Raw genomic sequence first — 19,443 nt, 5'->3', positions numbered from 1 at the left:
AGAGAAACGTGTCGTTGTTTATGATATGGTCTTGAGGCGCACGCAACCTAATCTGGAAATATTTTGTATTCGTGCCATATTTTGAATCCGCTTAATCTTCTTGTTAACTCTGAATTTTTCACTTGAATCTCTCTAAGGAGCCACCATGCGGAAAAACAAAAGAACTTGGATCTCAAGCACAAATCATAAAAAACCATAAATAATTAGGAAAACTTGAATATTTCATATTGGAATTTATTTTTCACAATTCGGCCATTAGAAACAAAGAATTATAAAAAGATAGTTATCAAAAATACTACATTTTGTATTGTCATTTAAAAATTACTGTAATATACTAAAATTCTAAAACAGCATAAATTTTGAGTTGAATCTCTAGTATACAATCTCTCTTATTAAAGAGTTACCACGTGAAAAAGAAAAGAGCTTGAGAACTGAAGAACAAATCATAAAAATAAAATAATATTTCTGTTTTTTTTTAAATATACATTATGTAAAAACGAAGAACTTACATTTGTTTAAAAAGCTAAAACTTCCAATAGTCATAAAAAAAGTAGAAACGGAAATAAATTCTTGCCATAAAAGAGTAAAATAACAAAAATTAAAGCAAAAAGTGTTAAGATAAATATGTCGTTGTTTATGATATGGTCTTGAGGCGCACACAACCTGATGTGAAATTTTTTTTTATTCACGCCATATTTTGAATTCGCTTAATCTTCTTGTTAATTTTGAATTTCTCAATTTTTCACTTGAATCTCTCTAAGGAGCCACCATGCAAAAAATAAAAGAACTCGGATTTCAACCACAAATCATAAAAAAAACATAGATAAGTAGGAAAACATGAATAATTCATCTTGGAATTTCTTTTTAACTATTCGGCCATTAGAAACAAAGAACTATAAAAAGATAATTATCAAAAATACTACATTTTGTATTGTCATATAAAAATTACTGTAATATACTAAAATTCTAAAACAACATAAATTTTGAGTTGAATCTCTAGTATAGAATCTCTCTTATTAAAAAGCTACCACATGAAAAAGAAGAACTTGAGAACTGAAGAACAAATCATAAAATAACGTTTCTGTTTTATTTAGATAAATTATGTAAAAAAAATAATAATTTTACATTGGTTTAAATAGCTAAAACTTCCAATAGTCATAAGAAATAGAAACGGAAATAAAATCTTGCCATAAAAGAGTAAAATAACAAAAATTAAAGCAAAAAAGTGTTAAGATAAATGTGTCGTTGTTTATGATATGGTCTTGAGGCGCACACAACTTAATGTGGAAAGTTTTTTTTATTCGCGCCATATTTAGAATCCGCTTAATCTTCCTGTTAATTTTGGATTTCTCAATTTTTCATTTGAATCTCTCTAAGGAGCCACCATGCAAAAAATAAAAGAACTCGGATTCAAGCACAAATCAAAAAAAAACATAGATAATTAGGAAAACATGAATATTTTATTTTGGAATTTATTTTTCACAATTCTGCCATTAGAAACAAAGAACTATAAAAAGATAGTTATCAAAAATACTAAATTTTGTATTGTCATTTAAAAATTACCGTAATATACTAAAATTCTAAAACAACATAAATTTTTAAGCTGAATCTCTAGTATACAATCTCTCTTATTAAAGAGTTACCGTGTAAAAAAAGAAAAGAACTTGAGAACTGAAGAACAAATCATAATATAACGTTTTTGTTTTTTTTTTATAGATAAATTATGTAAAAACGAAGAATCTTACATTGGTTTAAATAGTTAAAACTTCTAATAGTCATAAAAAATAGAAACGGAAATAAAATGTTGCCATAAAAGAGTAAAATAACAAAAATTAAAGCAAAAAAAGTGTTAAGATAAATGTGTCGTTGTTTATGATATTGTCTTGAGGCGCACACAACCTAATGTGCAAAGTTTTTTCATTCGCGCCATATTTTGAATCCGCTTAATCTTCTTGTTAATTTTGAATTTCTCAAATTTTCACTTGAATCTCTCTAAGGAGCCACCATGCAAAAAATAAAAGAACTCGAATTTCAATCACAAATCATTAAAAAAAAAACATAAATAATTAGGAAAACATGAATATTTCATCTTGGAATTTATTTTTCACAATTCGGCCATTAGAAACAAAGAATTATAAAAAGATGGTTATCAAAAATACTACATTTTGTATTGTCATATAAAAATTACTGTAATATACTAAAATTCTAAAACAACATAAATTTTGAGTTGAATCTCAAGTATACAATCTCTCTTATTAAAGAGTTACCATGTAAAAAAGAAAAGAACTTGAGAACTGAAGAACAAATCATAAAATAACGTTTCTGTTTTTTTTATTAGATAAATTATGTAAAAACAAATAATTTTACAGTGGTTTAGATAACTAAATCTTCCAATAGTCATAAAAAATAGAAACGGAAATAAAATCTTGCCATAAAAGAGTAAAATAACAAAAATTAAAGCAAAAAGTGTTAAGATAAATGTTTCGTTGTTTATGATATGGTATTGAGGCGCACGCAACTTAATGTGGAAAGTTTTTTTTATTCGCGCCATGTTTTGAATCCGCTTATTCTTCTTGTTAATTTTGGATTTCTCAATTTTTTCACTTGAATCTCTCTAAGGAGCCACCATGCGAACTCGGATTCAAGCACAAATCATAAAAAAACATAGATAATTAGGAAAACATGAATATTTTATTTTGGAATTTGTTTTTCACAATTCGGCCATTAGAAACAAAGAACTATAAAAAGATAGTTATCAAAAATACTACATTTAGTATTGTCATTTAAAAATTACCGTAGTATACTAAAATTCCAAAACTACATAAATTTTTAAGTTGAATCTCTAGTATACAATCTCTTATTAAAGAGTTACCGTGTAAAAAAGAAAAAGAACTTGAGAACTGAAGAACAAATTATAATATAACGTTTCTGTTTTTTTTTATAGATAAATTATGTAAAAACGAAGAATCTTACATTGGTTTAAATAGTTAAAACTTCCAATAGTCATAAAAAATAGAAACAGAAATAAAAACTTGCCATAAAAGAGTAAAATAACAAAAATTAAAGCAAAAAAAAATGTTAAGATAAATATGTCGTTGTTTATGATATTTTCTTGAGGCGCACGCAACCTAATGTGGAAAGTTTTTTTCATTCGCGCCATATTTTGAATCCGCTTAATCTTCTTGTTAATTTTGAATTTCTCAATTTTTCACTTGAATCTTTCTAAGGAGCCACCATGCGAAAAAGAAAAGAACTCGGATTCAAGCACAAATCATAAAAAAAAACATAGATAATTAGGAAAACATGAATATTTTATTTTGGAATTTATTTTTCACAATTCGGCCATTAGAAACAAAGATCTATAAAAAGATAGTTATCAAAAATACTAAATTTTGTATTGTCATTTAAAAATTACCGTAATATACTAAAATTCTAAAACAACATAAATTTTTAAGTTGAATCTCTAGTATACAATCTCTTTTATTAAAGAGTTACCGTGTAAACAAAAAAAAAGAACTTGAGAACTGAAGAACAAATCATAATATAACGTTTCTGTTTTTTTTAATAGATAAATTATGTAAGAACAAATAATTTTTACAGTGGTTTAGATAACTAAAACTTCCAATAGTCATAAAAAATAGAAACAGAAAAAAAAATATTGCCATAAAAGAGTAAAATAACTAAAATTAAAGCAAAAAAGTGTTAAGATAAATGTGTCGTTGTTTATGATATGGTCTTGAGGCGCACGCAATTTAATGTGGAAAGTTTTTTTTATTCGCGCCATATTTTGAATCCGCTTAATCTTCTTGTTAATTTTGGATTTCTCAATTTTTCACTTGAATCTCTCTAAGGAGCCACCATGCGAAAAATAAAAGAACTCGGATTCAAGCACAAATCATAAAAAAACATAGATAATTAGTTAAGCATGAATATTTTATTTTGGAATTTATTTTTCACAATTCGGCCATTAGAAACAAAGATCTATAAAAGGATAGTTATCAAAAATACTAAATTATGTATTGTCATTTAAAAATTACCGTAATATACTAAAATTCTAAAACAACATAAATTTTTAAGTTGAATCTCTAATATACAATCTCTCTTATTAAAGAGTTACCTTGTTAAAAAAAAGAACTTGAGAACTGAAGAACAAATCATATAATGTTTCTGTTTTTTTTTTATAGATAAATTATGAAAAAACAAAGAATCTTACATTGGTTTAAATAGTTAAAACTTCCAATAGTCATAAAAAATAGAAACGGAAATAAAATCTTGCCATAAAAGAGTAAAATAACAAAAATTAAAGCAAAAAAGTGTTAAAAAATGTGTCGTTGTTTATGATATTGTCTTGAGGCGCACGCAACCTAATGTGGAAAGTTGTTTCCATTCGCGCCATATTTTAAATCCACTTAATCTTCTTTTTAATTTTGAATTTTTCAATTTTTCACTTGAATCTCTCTAAGGAGCCACCATTCGAAAAATAAAAGAACTCGGATTTCAAGCACAAATCATAAAAAACCATAGGTAATTAGGAAAACATGAATATTTCATCTTGGAATTTATTTTTCACAATTCGACCATTAGAAACAAAGAACTATAAAAAGATAGTTATCAAAAATATTACATTTTGTATTGTCATTTAAAAATTACCGTAATATACTAAAATTCTAAAACAACATAAATTTTGAGTTGAATCTCTAGTATACAATCTCTCGTATTAAAGAGTTACCATGTGAAAAAGAAAAGAACTTGAGAACTGAAGAACAAATCATAAAATAACGCTTATGTTTTTTTTTAATAGATAAATTATGTAAAAACGAAGAATCTTAGATTGGTTTAAATAGCTAAAACTTCCAATAATCATAAAAACTAGAAACATAAATAAAATCTTGCCATAAAAGAGTAAAATAACAAAAAATAAAGCAAAAAAGTGTTAAAGAGAAATGTGTTGTTTATGATATGGTTTTGAGGTGCACGCAACCTAATGTAGAAATTTTTTTATTCGCGCCATATTTTGAATCCGCTTAATCTTTTTGTTAATTTTGAATTTCTTAATTTTTCACTTGAATCTCTCTAAAAAACCACCATGCGAAAAATAAAAGAATTCGGATTTCAAACACAAATCATAAAAAAAACATAGATAATTAGGAAAATATGAATATTTCATCTTGAAATTTATTTTTCACAATTCGGCCATTAGAAACAAAAAACTATAAAAAATAGCTATAAAAAATACTATATTTTGTATTGTCATTTAAAAATTACTGTAATATACTAAAATTCCAAAACAACACAAATTTTGAGTTTATAAAAGGTTTATAAAAAGTTAAGGACCGAGTTCTATTTAAAATATAAGAACATGTTTCCCAACTTTATAGAAAATTTTCCTAAATCTAAACTTTATGGTGGTTTTAGAAAGTTTCCAAAATTGTGGTATTTCTTGAAAATTTTGGAGTTGCAGAATCTGAAGGTAATATATCCCTATATTTATTTCTTGAAAATTTTGGAGTTGCAGAATCTGAAGGTAATATATCCCTATATTTTAACCTTTAAATCTTGTTCGATCTTAAGTGTACTTCGTAAAGCGGAGCTCTAAAACCCAAACTGAAACATAAGAACAAAAGATCTCGAAACAGCTTAAACGAGGAACATAAGGTTCGTAGTTATCTTTTAAGTGTCTTTTTTATTATTTTTTCTTTTGAAAAAAAGCAATTTCATTCCTTCTTTATGCAATCGCTAGGTCAAACCAACCCTATTAAAACTTGGCAGTAATTTTATTTTTCTTTAATCTCCATACTCAAATGGCATAAAAACCCTAAGGTTCATCATCGCCGTCGGGTAATTCCGTCAACACTATAAAACCCACTTTGCTATCTCTCTCACCTTGTCGTTGTTTAGGGTTTTTTTTTTTTAACTTAAAACAACAGTAACATGGAAAATCAATCACCGATAGAATCTCTTGAGAATTGATTTGAGTGCCGCCTAAAGTTTTGATCTTTGGGTTAGTTCTTATAGAGAATTTTGGGGATTGTATATATTGAGGTAGAAAGGTCTGATCCTTAGGAATTTTTGAGAGCTTAGCATATGAACCATAATCTCATAAATTTTGGGTGTTTTTTGTTGTTAGGTAATAATGATTCCAGAACTGGGAAGAAGGCCGATGCATAGAGGTAACGAAGATTCATCTTTTGGGGATGATTACGAGAAAGAGATTGGAGTGTTGCTCGGCGAGCAGCAGAGATGGCAAGAGGAGGCTGATGAGCGCGAGAGAGAGCTAAACTTGTACAGAAGCGGCTCTGCTCCGCCGACTGTGGACGGTTCTGTAAGTGCCGCCGGTGGGCTTTTCACCGGAGGAGGAAGGGCTCCTTTCATGGAGTTTACTGGAGCCAATAAGGGAAATGGGTTTGGAGGTGACGATGAGGAGTTTAGGAAAGATCCAGCTTACTTGTCTTATTACTATGCTAATATGAAGTTGAATCCGAGGTTGCCTCCGCCTTTGATGTCTAGGGAGGATTTAAGGGTTGCTCAGAGGCTTAAAGGGACTAGCCCCGTGTTAGGTGGTATTGGGGATAGGAGAAAAGTAAATGAGAGTCAATCTTTGTTCTCTATGCCGCCTGGTTTTGAGCAGATGAAGCAGCAGCACGAGTTTGAGCCTGAGAGAACTAGTGCTTCGTCTTCAGAGTGGGATGCTAATGGATTAATTGGTTTGGATCTTGGAGGCAAACAGAAGAGTTTTGCTGATATGTTTCAGGTGTGTGAATCCTCTTCTGATCTTTACAATCCAAGTACCTTGCTGCTTTTGGTTGGCCTTCATTGATGCTTAGATACTGTGTTAGTAATTTTTATGTCTGGTTTTATGGTATCTGCATGTCTCTGGCTTATTGTGATACTGTTATAAGGATATATCCTCATCTCATGCCACATTTGATTCTACATAATTGTCACTGCATATTCTCGTTTATGTAAAGTTGATGAATTGCTTCTGTGCAGGCTGACCTGGGGCATAGAAATCCCATCGCACAGCAGCCCTCACGTCCTGCAAGTCGTAATGCCTTTGATGAAAATGTCGACTCTGCAAGTAATCAGTCAGTATCTGCACCACAAGGCATTGGTGCTCCAACTCCATACAGCTATGCAGCTGTTCTGGGTTCTTCTCTGTCTAGAAATGGAACTCCAGATCCACAGGCCATTGCTAGGGTGCCTAGTCCCTGCCTTACTCCCATTGGGAGTGGGAGAGTTAGTTCAAACGATAAGAGGGCCACTAGTAATCAAAGCCCATTCAACGGTGTTACATCTGGTCTCAACGAGTCTTCTGATCTCGCCGCTGCTTTATCTAGCATGAACCTCTCAGCCAGTGGTGGGTTAGATGAACGAGGTCAGGCTGAGCAGGATGTTGAAAAGGTCAGAAACTATATGTTTGGCCTGCAAGGTGGGCTTAACGAGGTCAATCAACACGGGTTCCCAAACATATCTGATCAAGCTCAAAAGGCAACTGGTTCATGGAGGAACTCACAATTGAGAGGGTCACAAGGATCTGCCTATAATGGTGGTGGAGGTGGACTACCTGGTCCTTACCAGCATCTTGATAGCCCAAACTATTCTCTGAACAATTACGCATTAAACCCATCTGTAGCTTCTATGATGGCTAGCCAGCTTGGGGCTGGTAACTTTTCTCCAATGTATGAAGATGTTTCCGCAGCATCTACTTTGGGATTTTCTGGAATGGACCCTAGGCTGCATGGGAGAGGCTTCAATGGTCAAAACCTCTCTGAATCACGTAATCTTGGCAGGATCAATAACCGAATGATGAGTGCTGGTCTTCAGTCACATATTGCCGATCCAATGTATCATCAGTATGCTGATTCGCTTGATCTTCTTAATGATCCTGCGATGGACAGGAGCTTTATGGGTAATTCCTACATGAATATGCTTGAACTTCAGAGGGCTTATCTCGGAGCTCAGAAATCACAGTATGGTGTCCCTTACAAATCCGGGAGCCCTAACAGCCACAGCTACTATGGGAGTCCAACATTTGGGTCTAATATGTCATATCCTGGCAGTCCATTGGCTCATCATGTTATGCACAATTCTCTTGTGGCACCTTGTAGCCCTATGAGACGAGGTGAAGTTAATATGCGATATCCTTCTGCAACAAGAAACTTTTCGGGAGGGGCAATGGATTCTTGGCACATGGATGCTAGTTTAGATGAAGGCCTTGGATCTTCATTGCTTGAAGAGTTCAAAAGTAACAAAACAAGAGGATTCGAACTTTCTGAAATAGCTGGCCACGTTGTGGAGTTCAGGTATTTCCATGGAACGCTTTACCTTTATTCTTGTGTACTGTTTATCCTAATCTAACGCGTATTTTTTGGACTCATTTTGAAATGGCTAACCAGTTCGGATCAATACGGGAGCCGGTTTATTCAGCAGAAACTCGAGACAGCAACAACTAATGAGAAAAACATGGTATATGAGGAGATCATGCCACATGCTCTTGGCCTGATGACTGATGTTTTTGGAAACTATGTAATCCAGAAGGTAGATTTTCTGTTTTTCCTTGGTTTAGACATTTTTACATGAAAATTTCCTAAATGTGGTCATCTTCATACAGTTCTTTGAGCACGGTCTCCCAACACAGAGGAGAGAATTGGCAGAGAAGCTCTTTGACAACGTTTTGGTTCTTAGCTTACAGATGTATGGTTGTCGTGTTATCCAAAAGGTAATGTCTGATTCTCTCCTGTTCTACATTTTTCTATAAGCCTGTCTTCCATTCTCAGGTAACAGTTACGTTATGGTTATGTTATTTTACATATCTAGGCAATTGAGGTGGTTGATCTAGACCAGAAAATTAAGATGGTGAAAGAACTTGATGGACATGTGATGCGATGCGTACGCGATCAGAATGGGAACCATGTGGTTCAGAAGTGCATCGAATGTGTGCCTGAAGAAAACATCGAATTCATTATTTCAACTTTCTTTGGTCAAGTTGTGACCCTCTCCACTCACCCATACGGCTGCCGTGTTATTCAGGTTCTTACTCGTAGTACTGATGAAACCTCTCTTTGGCCTTTTATGCGTCTTTCTAAATACGCTTTTTCTTCTCCTGTTGCAGAGGGTATTGGAGCACTGCCATGACCCGGACACACAGAGTAAGGTTATGGAAGAAATCCTGTCCACTGTTAGTATGCTGGCCCAAGATCAGTATGGAAACTATGTTATTCAGGTTTGTATTAATAAAAATCACTTTCCTTGAAACTTGTGATCTTATATTGTTTGCTCAAAACTGATGCAAGTTTTGTTGACAGCATGTGCTGGAGCATGGAAAGCCTGATGAGCGTACTGTGATAATCAAAGAGTTAGCAGGGAAGATAGTTCAGATGAGCCAGCAGAAGTTTGCGTCGAACGTTGTTGAGAAATGTTTGACTTTTGGAGGTCCAGAGGAACGGGAATTGCTTGTGAATGAGATGCTTGGCACAACTGATGAAAACGAGCCTCTTCAGGTTTGTCAAAACTCTTAGTTTTAGATGATTGTCGTGGAAAGAAACAAATTAAGCTCATATACTTCTCTTCTTCTTGTTGTGTGCATATAGGCGATGATGAAGGATCAGTTTGCAAACTATGTAGTGCAAAAAGTTCTGGAGACATGCGATGACCAACAACGTGAGCATATACTTAATCGTATTAAAGTTCATCTTAATGCTTTGAAGAAATACACTTACGGAAAGCATATCGTTGCCCGTGTTGAAAAACTCGTTGCTGCTGGAGGTATGTATTTGTTCCTTCTCTTCTATGAGTCCAAAGTTTCAGCCTTTACGTGCCACTCACAAACCCACAAATTGTCATTACTGCTTTGATTTCTATTGCCTTACTTGGTTGTAGAGCCTTTCAATGAGTATATGAGTGAGTGAGAGAGACAATGTAAACGTATCTATTGCATTTCAGTGAGTGTTTTTTTTTCTTATATACAGAGAGGAGAATGGGTTTGCAGCCTCAGGTGGCATAAGGCCGCAAGTGTTGTACAGCTTAACTAGGGAGGATGGCTACTGCCATAGCGTTTCGATAAGTAGGTAAGATCTAAACCAAAAATTTGCGGGAAATTGTGAAAGAGAGCTCTGTTTGATCTCCTCAAAGTCTGTACATTGTGTAGTTTCTTACCGTTTTTTACTATACATAGAACCAAGTATCCCCCTTTTAGGCTGATGAGTAAGTGAAAGGCAGAGAAATGGTTGTAAAGAAAAAATGGTGAGGATTTTAGAGTTATCTTTGCATGTACAAAAAGAAGGGCTTTCAAGCCAATGTGTAGAATGCTTATTATTTTAGAGTTTTAGGGTTTACTTTAATGACAACTCTTTCGTTTCTGGGATTTTCAGTTTTGTTGTTGATATTGGTCCTGTTGCTTCTTTTGCAAGAAAACGTAAAATAAGAGTACTCACATGTGTCATGAAAGATCAATGTCGTCAAAACCCTAATCCTCGTTTCAGCAAAATCCTAATCCTCGTTTCAGCAAAACCCTAAACCCACATCTTTTTCAAAACATATACCTCCTCTCTTCCCCTAGAAATCTACTTACTTCTGGAGAAATTGTTGAAATTAAGCCAATGTTTCTTTATCATCCCTCCCATTCACTTGCGTCTACCCTTTAGCTATTAATGAGTACTATCTCTCAAGAATCATCAGGCTGAGACTGGATTGAGTGTGCTTGACTACTCGGTCTTCTAGCTATCTACCCGCTTCTCGCTACTTTATGTAGAATTTGCAATTCTTCTTATGATCATTATATTTCGACTCTCACCGAGTATTCTCTCTTTTACCCTCAAAGACTAAACACTCGACGGTGACTGATAGCAAACTAGTACCGTGAGGGAAAAGACGAAAAGAGCCCACGTAAATTATTGGCAGTGATTTGAAGCATGCGATCCTCTGTACCTTTAATTCTTTTAGAAAAAAAAAGGAACGATCAATAAAAAATCATTTTTGTTTCAAATTTTTTGTTTTAAACCAAAAGAAAAAGAAAAAAGTTTGTTTTAGCATTGCATGCACCAATTGCAAATGGATGAACTATTATTGTTCTTGTGGCCAAAAAATAACATATGCGGTTCCAAATGATGTGATCATTTGAATGCAATTTCTGCATCAGAATTGTTCAAAAACGTAATACTCCCACGAAATTTTTTTACAGAACTACAATTCTATGTTATATTTCAATCAAGATTCACAATTATGCATTGTAATAGAAAAATTATGATCATGTTTCGAATTTCTAAAATCACAAAATAGTAATTTGTTTTTTTTTGTCATAATCTTCAATCGAAATATTAAGAAATTGTCTGGTCTAGTGGTAAGAAGGATTGTGTACACTACTACACCCAATCCCTCTTAGAAACAAAAGCACAATTATGTGGGTAGTCAGAATTGAGCTAAAATCCCAAGCAATAACAGACGATCTGACTACAAAAACCATTTCAAACTCAGGATAAATAGTGTGGTGGTCCATTTGGATCTCATGCCCCATTAACTCGAGTTCGCTTGAAACTCATATACGTTGAGTCGTTAAACTAGAGAAAAGTCCACTCCATACCACTCGGTGCATTTTTACCGGAACCGACCGGATGAGCAGATAAAGTTTATCAAAAAAGAAAAGAAATCTTGAGGAACTGAGCTATGTAATCGTAATTTGTTTTTCCATTATACGAAATATCAAGTGATCCAGAATCCAGGCTCCAGTTGTAATTAGCTAACAGACAAAAATAAGAATATCCATTATACGAAATATCAAGTGATCCAGAATCCAGGCTCCAGTTGTAATTAGCTAACAGACAAAAATAAGAATCTGAGTTAAGCAAAGATGTTAACCGAGAAAATTATCTGTTTTCCCCGGTTCCAAGTTTGATAATTTATACAGCGGACCGGTACTGTATATACAAGTGCTTCTCAGTGTCGCTAAGGCCCATAAAATAGGAAAGTAGGCTTTTCTCGGCCCATGTGTAATCTCTTTAATCCTGTTTATTCAATCTCAAGAAAGTAAACCGAAGTTGAGGTATGCCCAGGATCTAAAGAGATAGAGAGTAGTGGACGAACGATGTCTGCGACAACAACACCATCTCTCTCTCTTTCAAATTTCAGACCAAGATTCCAAAGTCCAGCAAAAACCCACCAGTTATCTCCACTCTCCTGGTCTGTCTCAAGGAGAAAGATCTTATCTTCTAACAGACAACAAGCACCTAGTGTTCTTCTTCTTAATCAGGAAAAAATCCAACTATGGAGATTCTCTGCAACTCCAGAGGAAATTTCCCAGGAGATCGTTTCTTCTGATTCTTCTTCTTCTGAAGCCATTGTGTCTAGTGGTGGTCAAGACGTTTTTGCTTTGATTATTCAAGTGCTTCTCATTGTCGCTTTTCTTGCTCTCACTGTTCTCACCATTGGTGTAAGTTTATCCACAAACCAATCTTATCCAAACTTGTCGAAATCTATTATAACTATGTTGAGATGGAACAAAACTGAAACCCGGTTTGCAAGTGTATAAACCGGTTTTAACATGATTCAGATATTGAAATGTTACAGGTTGTGTACATCGGAGTGACTGAATTTCTAGGGAAGAGGGAGAGAGAGAAGTTTGAGAAAGAAGAGGCAGCAAAGAGATCTAAGAAAAGTGGAAAGAAGAAAGCAACGAGAGCCAAAGCTGGACCAAGAGGTTTCGGTCAGAAGATTGAAGATGACGACATTGACATTGATCTTGAATGATTTTTTATTTCCATTGTTAGAGAGACGAGTCCGATTATAGTTGTAATGCTCTGCGATCTAATCAAATGTTTCTTGCGTAACAAGCACATGGACCAATATAAACAAGAGAAAATGGCAAATTCCAGAAACGAAAAGATTGCATCGTGAAATAAGATATAAGAGTGTGATGAAACAAATTACATAGATGGAGAAGGAAACTCTAAAACTGGGATTGTCCTAAAAGCATCAACATATTCTCTCTTCAACACATTGGCGAAAACAGCCATTCTCGATGTGTGAAGGAAACCCTAAAACTCCTCACCATTTCACAACCCATTTTTACACCATTCTGCCTTTTTTTCTCTCTCTTACTCACTCACTCATCAGCCTAAGAAGGATGTTTGGTTCTATGTATAGAAAAGCCGTAAGAAACTACACAACTTTACAGATTTTTGCAGAGAAAACAAAGCTCTCTTTCACAACCTCCCGCAAGATTATTTCTGGTTTTAGATCTTACCTAATTCTCAAAACGCAATGGCAGACCCATCCACCCTAGTTACGCTGTACAACACTTGCGGCCTTACGCCATCTGAGGCTCATTTTGGGACTGCAAACCCATTCTCCTCTCTGTATATAAAGACAAACCCACTTAGAGACATGGAACTGTGGAAATGCTAATACTGTCTCTTCCGCTCAAATACTCATTAGAAGGCTCTTCTCAACCAAAGCAGTAGAGACAATTTGAGGCTTTGTAGCACATAAAGGCTGAAACTTTAGATCCATAGAAGGGAAGGAACATGTACATACCTCCAGCAGCGACGAGTTTTTCAACACGGGCAACGATATGCTTTCCGTAAGTGTATTTCTTCAAAGCATTAAGATGCACTTTGATACGAGTAAGTATCAGCTCACGACGTTGGTCATCGCATGTCTCCAAAACCTTTTGCACTACATAGTTTGCAAACTGATCCTTCATCATCGCCTAGATACACAAGATGAAGAAGCATATGAGCTTTATTAGTTCCTCCATTTTCCCCGACAATAATGTGGAAGTACAGTATGTGTTTGACAAACCTGAAGAGGCTCGTTTTCATCAGTTGTGCCCAGCATCTCATTCACAAGCAATTCCCGCTCCTCTAGACCTCCAAATGTCAAACATTTCTCAACAACATTTGACGCAAACTTCTGCTGGCTCATCTGAACAATCTTCCCCGCTAATTCTTTGATTATCACAGTACGCTCATCAGGCTTTCCATGCTCCAGTACATGCTGCCCATAAAACTTACATCAGTTTTGAGCAAAGAATATAAAATTACCAGTTGGAAAAAAAAACTCATATTTAAAACAAACCTGAACAACATAGTTTCCATACTGATCTTGGGCCAGCATACTAACAGTAGACAGGATTTCTTCCATAACCTTACTCTGTGTATCCGGGTTATGGCAGTGCTCCAATACCCTCTTCAACAGGAGAAGAAAAGCGTATTTAGAAAGACACATAAAAGGCCAAAGAGAGGTTTCATCAGTACAACGAGTAAGAACCTGAATAACACGGCAACCGTATGGGTGAGTGGAGAGGGTCACAACTTGACCAAAGAAAGTTGAAATGATGAATTCGATGTTTTCTTCAGGCACACATTCGATGCACTTCTGAACCACATGGTTCCCATTCTGATCGCGTACACATCGCATCACATGTCCATCAAGTTCTTTCACCATCTTAATTTTCTGGTCTAGATCAACCACCTCAATTGCCTAGAATGGTGAAACAACATAACAATAACGAATCTGTAACTATACGGAGAATAGAAGACAGGCTTTTAGGAAATGTAGAACAGGTGAGAATTAGACATTACCTTTTGGATAACACGACAACCATACATCTGTAAGCTAAGAGCCAAAACGTTGTCAAAGAGCTTCTCTGCCAATTCTCTCCTCTGTGTTGGGAGACCGTGCTCAAAGAACTGTATGAAGATGACCACATTTAGGAAATTTTCATGTAAAAATGTCTAAACTAAGGAAAAACAGAAAATCTACCTTCTGAATTACATAGTTTCCGAAAACATCAGTCATCAGGGTAAGAGCATGTGGCATGATCTCCTCATACACCATGTTTTTCTCATCAGTTGTTGCTGTCTCGAGTTTCTGCTGAATAAACCGACTCCCATATTGATCCGCACTGGTCAGCCATTTCAAAAGAGTCCCAAAATACGCCTTAGATTAGGATAAATGTACACAAGAATAAAGGTAAAGCGTTTCATGGAAATACCTGAACTCTACAACGTGGCTAGCTATTTCAGAAAGTTCGAATCCTCTTGTTTTGTTACTTTTGAACTCTTCAAGCAATGAAGATCCAAAGCCTTCATCCAAAGTAGCACCCATGTGCCAAGAATCCATTACACCTCCTGCATAGTTTCTTGCTGCAGAAGGATATCGCATATTAACTTCACCTCGTCTCAAAGGGCTACAAGGTGACAAAAGAGAATTTTGCAAAACATGATGAGCCAATGGACTGCCAGGATATGACATATTAGATCCAAACGTTGGACTCCCATAGTAGCTATGGCTGGTAGGACTCCCGGATTTGTAAGGGACACCATACTGCGATTTCGGAGATCCCTGATAAGCCCTCTGGAGTTCAAGCATGTTCATGTATGAATTACCCATAAAGCTCCTGTCCATTGCAGGATCATTAAGAAGATCAAGAGAATCAGCATATTGATGATACATTGGGTCGACAATATGTGGCTGTAGACCTCCCCCCATCATTCGATTACTGAGCCTGCCAAGGTTACGTGATTCAGAGAGGTTTTGACCAGAAGATACAAAACCTCCCCCATGAAGTCTGGAGTCAATTCCAGAAAATCCCAGAGCATCTTCATACATTGGAGAAAAGTTACCAGTCCCAAGTTGGCTAGCCATCATAGAAGCTACAGCTGGATTTAATGGGTAATTGTTCACAGAATAGTTTGGGCTATCAAGATGCTGGTAAGGACCAGGTAGTCCACCTCCACCACCATTATAGGCAGATCCTTGTGACCCTCTCAATTGTGAATTCCTCCAATTACCAGTTGCCATATGGGCTTGATCAGATTTGTTTGGGAATCTGTGTTGATTGACTTCATTATGCCCACCTTGCTGACCAAACATATAGTTCCTGACCTTTTCAACATCCTGCTCAGCCTGACCCCGCTCAATCCCAACACTGGCTGACAGGTTCATACTAGATAAAGCAGCAGCTAGATCAGTAGTCTCGTTGAGACCAGAAGTAACACCGTTGAATGGGCTTTGATTACAACTGTTCCTCTTATCATTTGAGCTCACTCTTCCACTCCCAATAGGAGTAAGGCAGGGACTAGGCACCCTAGCAACCGCCTGTGGGTCTGGAGTTCCGGTTCTAGACAAAGAAGAACCCAGAACAGTTGCATAGCTGTAAGGGGTTGGCGCACCAATGCCTTGTGGTGCAGATACAGACTGATTACTTGCGGAGTCGACATTTTCATCAAAGGTATTACGACTTGCAGGACGAGAGGGCTGCTGTGAGACGGGATTCCCATGTCCCAGGTCAGCCTGTACAGAAGCAATTCATCAACTTTACATACACGAGAATATACAGCGAGAATAAGGTAGAATCAAATGTGAAATGAGATGAGAGTTTATATTCTCGAGTGAAGTTGTTCTGATTAGAGTAAAGACCATATAAAGAAGGGGAAAAAAAAGTAATCACCTGAAAGATATCAGCAAAACTCTTCTGTTTGCCTCCAAGATCCAAACCAATTAATCCATTAGCATCCCACTCAGAAGACGAAGCACTGGTTCTCTCAGGCTCAAACTCGTGCTGCTGCTGCTTCATCTGTTCAAAACCAGGCGGCATAGAGAACAAAGATCGATTCTCATTCACTTTTCTCCTATCCCCAATACCGCCTAAGAACTCGGTGCTACTCCCTTTAAGCCTCTGAGCAACCCTTAAATCCTCCCTAGACATCAAAGGCGGAGGCAACCTCGGATTCAACTTCATATTAGCATAGTAATAAGACAAGTAAGCTGGATCTTTCCTAAACTCCTCATCGTCACCTCCAAACCCATTTCCCTTATTGGCTCCAGTAAACTCCATGAAAGGAGCCCTTCCTCCTCCGGTGAAAAGCCCACCGGCGGCACTTACAGAACCGTCCACAGTCGGCGGAGCAGAGCCGCTTCTGTACAAGTTTAGCTCTCTCTCGAGCTCATCAGCCTCTTCTTGCCGTCTCTGCTGCTCGCCGAGCAATACTCCAATCTCTTTCTCGTAATCATCCCCAAAAGCTGAATCTTCGTTACCTCTATGCATCGGCCTTCTTCCCAGTTCCGGAATCATTATCACCTAACAACAAAAAACCCCAAAATATCAATTTTTGAGATTATGTTCATATGCTAAACTTTCAATGAATCCTAAAGATCAGACCTTTTTACCTCAATATATACAATCCCCAAAAATCTCTTTTTTTATTAGAAAGAACCCAAAGATCAAAACTTTAGGCGGTACTCAAATCAATTCAGGAGTTTCTTTCGATGACTGATTTTTCCATGTTACTGTTGTTTAAGTAAAAAGAGAAAAAACCTAACAACGACAAAGATGAAAGAGATAGCGAAATTGAGCTCAACGGGGAAAATGGGTTTTATAGTGTTGACGGAAATATCCGACGGCGATGCAAGAACCTTAGGGTTTCTTGTGCCATTTAATCATGGAAATTAAAGAAAACAAAAAAAAACAATTATTATTATCGAATGGAAAAATCAATTAATAAGAGAGATAAGTACACATCTCAGATATTGACGATTTGTTTGTTGGTTTAACGACATGACTAAAAAATCTCAGAGTAGTACATCTCTTATATGTTGTTGATGAAAACTTTTCGTAATAAGACACATTTTCAAAAATTTGTTTTGAATTCTTTTACCCTATAGAGGCCCATCGTCAATTAACCAAATTGAGATTTGGATTAGGAAGTAAAAAAAAGGTTCGTTAATGATGTTGAATTCAAGCATTGATATTTTCACTAATTGTTTCATGTCGTCCAATGTTTTGAGAATATGAAATTTTATATTGTTGGTCTTGTTTCTAATTCAGAACACTTAAATTTGTTGAAAATACCATATAAAAAAAAAACTTTGGATATAGTTTGTTGATTTTGTTTTTAAGACGTCGAGTGACCATCGTTTGAATGTTCTAAGATGTTAGGGTTTAATTGCAGCTCAAATTATTCGATGGTGACGTTTTATTAAAGTAGTTAGTGATGATTATTATTTAATGATAGAATTTCATCTTATTTTTTACATAATATATATTTTATTAACATTTATCTATCATTATGAAAACTATTATATCGACAATTATATAATAGATAAATTTTCCGTCTGCAAACATGTCAAACGGATCTCCATGCATCACATTAGTTAGTAGGCTAAAGAGACTTTTTTAACAAAAATATTTAGATTCATTATTTTGATTATTTTTTTTTTGTCCCCATAAATGAAATTATTATCCACGTCTTTCATTAGTTTGGAATACTTGCATCAAACTAGAAATCCTAAACTCCTAATGCATTATTTATTAAATTTCTCTGTATCTAAAAAAACTATTTTATGATCAAATATAATAGTAATTTTGTAATTCTCATGTAACTCTCATAGAGATTTTTACCCAAAATAAAACTCTCATAGAGATAAGATCTTTTTTTTTTTGAATTTGTGGCACTAGTAAAACATTTGCAAAGGAAAGTAAACGAAAGAATAAAAGAAATGAAAGCGAATCCATATGAATGAATGGTGTAAATCTCCATTATCAAACATGTAGACATGTAGTCGAGGTACTGAAGAGCCAAATTTCCTGGATCTTAGGTGATTTGTTATAAATCTCCATTATCAAGCAACCATGAGAATGTTTCAGGTTTAGAAACAGTTGTATGATTTGATAAAAAAAAAAAAACAGTTGTCTGATACTTTTGGTTTGGAGCTCGATGATGCTTTGTGAATGTGTTGTGTAGAGTTGGTAGAGACAATCCTAATCATCGAACATTGTTTTGTAGTGTACTACATTATTTCTATTGTGATAACACAACAGCTTTCACATTGCATACAATCCAGTGTTTCAGTACTAAACACAATAACACATATTGTCATTATGTGTAGGAGTAAATTGAGTCTGGAATTTTCAAGACAATGCATGTTAAATCCGAGTTATCAATTGGTGGATGTGTTGACTTAAGCTCTCTATCCAACTCTTTTCTGAGAGTTGATAGGCAAGATAGCAGTTAGCTAAGATAGCAACTTCCATATTTAGAAAGACTATTAACATGTATTGGTTTATTTGGTGACAGACTCAGGAATGTCCAAGTTTATTTGTGATTATAGTGCAATCTGCTAAGTCGTTGCTTTTGAAAATTTGTACATCTACACCACTCTTTACCCATTCAATGATGAAATAACAAAATTTGCAATAGTCTAATAGCGAATTCACTGAATTTCAACATTGGATGCCAGACCCGGTTCAAGAGTCTCTAAACCGGTATCAAGATTCTGACCAGTGTGTGCGACCAGAATCTCTGTCCGAGGAAAGTTTGAAAGAGAGAGTTTAGCTAGAAAACAGGTGTAGAACATTCTCTTCCAATGTCAGAGAGAAGAAATCGAACTTGTTTGCAAGGTTCAAGTGATTGTTAAATATATCATACGTTTCTTGCGTAACAAGTA

General features: G+C 35.3%; 3 protein-coding genes across 7 annotated transcripts; 2 read left to right on the top strand and 1 right to left on the bottom strand.

Annotated features, from left to right (window-relative positions):
- Positions 1 to 5,531: 5,531 nt before the first annotated feature.
- Positions 5,532 to 10,363, top strand: LOC18027971 (pumilio homolog 2). 4 transcript variants are annotated; one of them, XM_006409903.2, is made up of 10 exons: positions 5,532 to 5,655; positions 6,128 to 6,751; positions 6,991 to 8,303; positions 8,397 to 8,538; positions 8,612 to 8,719; positions 8,818 to 9,030; positions 9,113 to 9,223; positions 9,306 to 9,500; positions 9,591 to 9,765; positions 9,969 to 10,363. In XM_006409903.2, the coding sequence occupies exons 2-10, from the start codon at positions 6,134 to 6,136 to the stop codon at positions 10,001 to 10,003; spliced, it is 2,910 nt and encodes a 969-aa protein (XP_006409966.1). In that variant the 5' UTR covers positions 5,532 to 5,655; positions 6,128 to 6,133; the 3' UTR covers positions 10,004 to 10,363. The 4 variants fall into 4 exon arrangements, with proteins under 4 accessions (XP_006409966.1, XP_006409965.1, XP_024016810.1 ...); XM_006409902.2 differs by lacking the exon at positions 5,532 to 5,655 and adding an exon at positions 5,719 to 5,838; XM_024161042.1 differs by lacking the exon at positions 5,532 to 5,655 and adding an exon at positions 5,891 to 6,042.
- Positions 10,364 to 12,029: 1,666 nt separating this feature from the next.
- LOC18027970 lies at positions 12,030 to 12,821 on the top strand. The gene is made up of 2 exons (XM_006409901.2): positions 12,030 to 12,424; positions 12,562 to 12,821. Exons 1-2 carry the CDS (start codon positions 12,080 to 12,082, stop codon positions 12,739 to 12,741), a joined length of 525 nt encoding a protein of 174 aa, XP_006409964.1. The 5' UTR covers positions 12,030 to 12,079; the 3' UTR covers positions 12,742 to 12,821.
- Positions 12,822 to 12,847: 26 nt separating this feature from the next.
- On the bottom strand, positions 12,848 to 17,371 carry LOC18027969 (pumilio homolog 2). Of its 2 annotated transcripts, none has more exons than XM_024161018.1 (10): positions 17,159 to 17,371; positions 16,448 to 17,077; positions 14,990 to 16,290; positions 14,758 to 14,899; positions 14,577 to 14,684; positions 14,263 to 14,475; positions 14,071 to 14,181; positions 13,795 to 13,989; positions 13,528 to 13,702; positions 12,848 to 13,347 (listed from the first exon to the last, which is right to left on the bottom strand). In XM_024161018.1, the coding sequence occupies exons 2-10, from the start codon at positions 17,069 to 17,071 to the stop codon at positions 13,301 to 13,303; spliced, it is 2,916 nt and encodes a 971-aa protein (XP_024016786.1). In that variant the 5' UTR covers positions 17,072 to 17,077; positions 17,159 to 17,371; the 3' UTR covers positions 12,848 to 13,300. The 2 variants fall into 2 exon arrangements, with proteins under 2 accessions (XP_024016786.1, XP_006409963.1); XM_006409900.2 differs by having other exon boundaries at positions 17,167 to 17,370.
- Between the last annotated feature and the right edge of the window lie 2,072 nt (positions 17,372 to 19,443).

Source organism: Eutrema salsugineum, unplaced genomic scaffold (genome assembly GCF_000478725.1).
Source record: "Eutrema salsugineum unplaced genomic scaffold, Eutsalg1_0 scaffold_10, whole genome shotgun sequence".
Lineage (NCBI taxonomy): Eukaryota > Viridiplantae > Streptophyta > Magnoliopsida > Brassicales > Brassicaceae > Eutrema > Eutrema salsugineum.
This window is presented reverse-complemented; position numbering and strand designations above follow the sequence as displayed.

Coding starts and splice junctions, on each gene's coding strand:
- LOC18027971 (XM_006409903.2), top strand. CDS start 6,134: ATGATTCCAGAACTGGGAAGAAGGCCGATGCATAGAGGTAACGAAGAT. Junction 6,752..6,990: donor GTTTTGCTGATATGTTTCAG/GTGTGTGAATCC, acceptor GCTTCTGTGCAG/GCTGACCTGGGGCATAGAAA. Junction 9,224..9,305: donor ATGGAAACTATGTTATTCAG/GTTTGTATTAAT, acceptor TTTTGTTGACAG/CATGTGCTGGAGCATGGAAA.
- LOC18027970 (XM_006409901.2), top strand. CDS start 12,080: ATGTCTGCGACAACAACACCATCTCTCTCTCTTTCAAATTTCAGACCA. Junction 12,425..12,561: donor TCACTGTTCTCACCATTGGT/GTAAGTTTATCC, acceptor GAAATGTTACAG/GTTGTGTACATCGGAGTGAC.
- LOC18027969 (XM_024161018.1), bottom strand. CDS start 17,071: ATGATTCCGGAACTGGGAAGAAGGCCGATGCATAGAGGTAACGAAGAT. Junction 14,476..14,576: donor GTTGTCGTGTTATCCAAAAG/GTAATGTCTAAT, acceptor TCACCATTCTAG/GCAATTGAGGTGGTTGATCT. Junction 13,990..14,070: donor ATGGAAACTATGTTGTTCAG/GTTTGTTTTAAA, acceptor TTTTATGGGCAG/CATGTACTGGAGCATGGAAA.